Source organism: Tupaia chinensis, unplaced genomic scaffold (assembly GCF_000334495.1).
Source record: "Tupaia chinensis unplaced genomic scaffold, TupChi_1.0 Scaffold000232_3, whole genome shotgun sequence".
NCBI classification, from domain to species: Eukaryota; Metazoa; Chordata; class Mammalia; order Scandentia; family Tupaiidae; genus Tupaia; species Tupaia belangeri.
Window position 1 is genome coordinate 146,574 of NW_006159709.1, and position 3,268 is coordinate 149,841.

Genomic DNA, 3,268 nt, shown 5'->3' on the forward strand with positions numbered 1-3,268 from the left:
AAAACCCCCCCCCCCCCCCCCAGGGAACATGACCATACTGAACTCCCTTTTCTTCCATTCTCACTTCTGAATTTTGGGTATACATGCACATGTCCCTGGCATGATTCTCAACTGGGACTCAAACCATTGTTTGGGACTCAAACCATAGTCAGTCATGTGGAAGTCCAGCACCTTAACCATCACGCCACCAGCTGGCCCCCATTCATTGTTATTTTAAATGTCTCAGTTATACACAAAATTTTGAGAATGTTGCTTAGCCTTTTTAAAGTTTTGTTTCCTCTTTTGCAAAATGTGAGGAATAATTACATCTCTTGAGTTAGGAATACCATCAGAGTTCATTAAAATAATGCATGGAAAGTTGATAAGGAAGACAAAAGATACAAGAAACTATAAAAATCTAAACCATGGTGATAACTAGATAGAATGTGGATAATTTTTACTTCCTTCTTTTTTCGTTTTAAAGAGCTTTTTGCCTTAGGGTGCATGTGTTTTCCAGAGAGAAAGAGACAGAGACAATGAAAGAAAGTGAGAAATCCCTCCCAGGAGAATGAGGGGGGGGGGGGGGAATGGCCACTCTGCAATACGTTCTCCTCTATTTTTCTCCTGGGATCTTAGGCATGTATACACACGCACCCGGCATGTTTCAAGCCACTGGGTTTTACCTTTTGAAAATTTCCATAGAAGTCATGTTGCTTTTTAATCAGGACAAAAGAAAGATACCCAAAAGTCTGAGCTTTATCCTAAAAATATTTCTTCCAGGTCTTTGTAGAGTGTTCTGCCGCATGGAGCCCTAGAGTACCTCTGGGAGGGTCATCAGTGCTCTCTCATTTCTGGACATACTCTGTCTCATTTAGCATTTAGGACTTTATTTTTATCTATAACATTGGAGGACAAATATGAGGGCTCAGACATAGTTTGGCTCCTACAAAATTAGAGGGTTTTTGTTTGTTTGTTTGTTTGTTTTTTGCCAGAGGGACACATGCATTTACCGGAGAGAGACAGAGAAGGAAAGTGAGAAAGCATCCCCCATGGGAGATGTCCACTCCACAATCCTTTCTCTTCCATTTTTCCTCTTGGGGTATTGGGCACAGCCACGTATCACCAGGCATATTCTTCAAGTTGCTGGGTCTGGGACTCAAACTGTGCAGTCATGTGGGATCCAGTTGCCCCAACCACCATGCCACCAGCCAGCCTTAGAAAATTCTGATTAGAATGTTTTTGTTTTCAAAAAATTGAAATACCTGGTCTGACAATAGGACAAAGTGATTAGAGTCAAAATTGTCTTGAAAAACTTGGTGATGAGGTGGTGGTCCCATGTACATTTTGTCAGCATCAAGGGCTCACATCAGAGACTTCCAAAGAAACCTACTCTGTTGGTTCTCTAAATAGTGACAGGGCTGCTGCACTGCACATCTCTGGGGAGCACTTCAGTGGGGCCTCCTGGAGTTACACAGTTGGGCACAACAATAACGACTCTAAACTAGACAGCACCACGTATTACCACTCCCAGGGAGGTCACATGAAATGATGAACTTCCCTGCTCAGTAGGAGCCTAGATATATTGGGGGCATGCATACAAATGTAAGTGAACAAAGAATTCATTAAATAATTGTTCCACTGTGTGTTTTTGCTTTCAACTTTTAGGTCCAGTTTGTTATTGTCACCATCCACATAGGCCAGTTCTTTTTCATGGAGGATTGCAAGTACCAGTTTCCAGTCTTTTTGTACATCATTATGAGCTATGGGTGCATCTTTCTGCTGCTATTTCTCCATTTTTGGTACCGCGCTTACACCAAAGGTCAGAGACTGCCTAAAACTATGAAAAATGGCAACTACAAAAGCAAAGATCACTGAAATAGAAGCATAGCACGAATCTGTGAATGAGACTGAGGTCTTGTCTTCCTTGACAATCAAGATATATTTACCTATGCAGTTCATTTTGTATATTTTTCAAAACTAAGAGCTTGTATTTTTATGATAAGTTATTGGGGTTTCTGGTATTGGAGAGCCCAAAGCTCCCACATAACAGTCTTCTGATAATGAGAGCCTAAAGCATCCAGAAGTTTTTCAGCTACTTTTAAACCTAATCTAAAGGTTTTGTTTAATATATTTTGCTAAAGTAAAAGGAGGATGTGAAACAGTACTCTTCAAAGAAGTCCAGTATAAATGAAAAATATCATTAGATATTTTGAACATGGACAGAGATCTCTACAGAATACTAGATTCCTTCTGCCAGGGCTGGAAAATTCTATGGGTGGGCTCTGGCTTTGTGGCTTGTTGCCTATATTCAGAAGATGCTGTATTTACCGTTAAATTCCCATTAAGCGCTAACACAGGTGAATGTAAAGTAAATATTTTGATAAGTTGTTTAAAATCTCTAATGATAATTTTGATGGATTTTTTTTTGAGTAGCATCACCAGTTTTGCTGGTGAGAATTCCTCACAACAATTCTGTTGTATAAACTGTCTCAAAGTAACAGTCCTTTAGATTGGCAGGCTGATGCACTTGGCACTAAGGTTAAGTTAATATTAATTTGAAAACAAAGTGATTTGTTTTGTTGGGTTAATAAACAGTTTGCTATTACTGTTTTGTACCTTAACTCCATGTATCTCTGGAAAGAGGTGAATTGCTAATGGAAAAAGTACTGTGTAGTTCAGTAGGGGAATCTGTCATCAGTTGTATTGTAATGTCATGGCCTCATATTGGCATGGTTTAGAGCATTATCTTTGTTAAATACATATTGTCTATATACGTCATATCATTAGAACACTGCAGGTACCCTAAGACCATAAATAATTTTAGACCACTCATTCCACAGTTTTCAGAGATGGATTAGAATGGCTTGTAAAGTAATTCAAGCCAAATGGTGGCACAGAGAGTATCTGGGAAGATTTAGTTAGTTATAGATTATAGTTTGTATTATGGATTCACTACATGAAAAAGTATTTGACTGGAATTATGAATTAATTAACGGCCTGAATTTCTTTCCGTTTTCGATTATTTTTTTTTTAATTTTTTCCATAGAGTATATGTGCTTACTAGAGACAGAGACAGTGATAGGTAAAGTGAGAAATCACCCTCCAGAGAAGATGTCTATACTACAGTCCCATCTTCTCTGTCCTTCTCTTGGGATTTTAGGTATGCATGAACATGTGCCTGACATGATACTCAAGCCAACAGTTCTGAGACTCAAACCGTAGTCAGCCATGTGGGAGTCCAGCACTCTAGCCACTATGCCACCTGCTGGCCCCCAAGTAGTACAGTCTG

At 39.3% G+C, this 3,268-nt stretch overlaps 1 protein-coding gene across 2 annotated transcripts in view; it reads left to right on the forward strand.

The window, feature by feature from the left end:
• Positions 1 to 3,175, forward strand: part of ELOVL7 (ELOVL fatty acid elongase 7) — a 38,883-nt gene extending 35,708 nt beyond the window's left edge. For both annotated transcript variants that reach the window (XM_006148341.3, XM_014587753.2), the window contains one exon: positions 1,645 to 3,175. In XM_006148341.3, coding sequence (XP_006148403.1) covers positions 1,645 to 1,854 — 210 coding nt within the window. In that variant the 3' untranslated portion in view covers positions 1,855 to 3,175. The remainder of the gene's footprint in view (positions 1 to 1,644) is intronic.
• Positions 3,176 to 3,268: the final 93 nt, after the last annotated feature.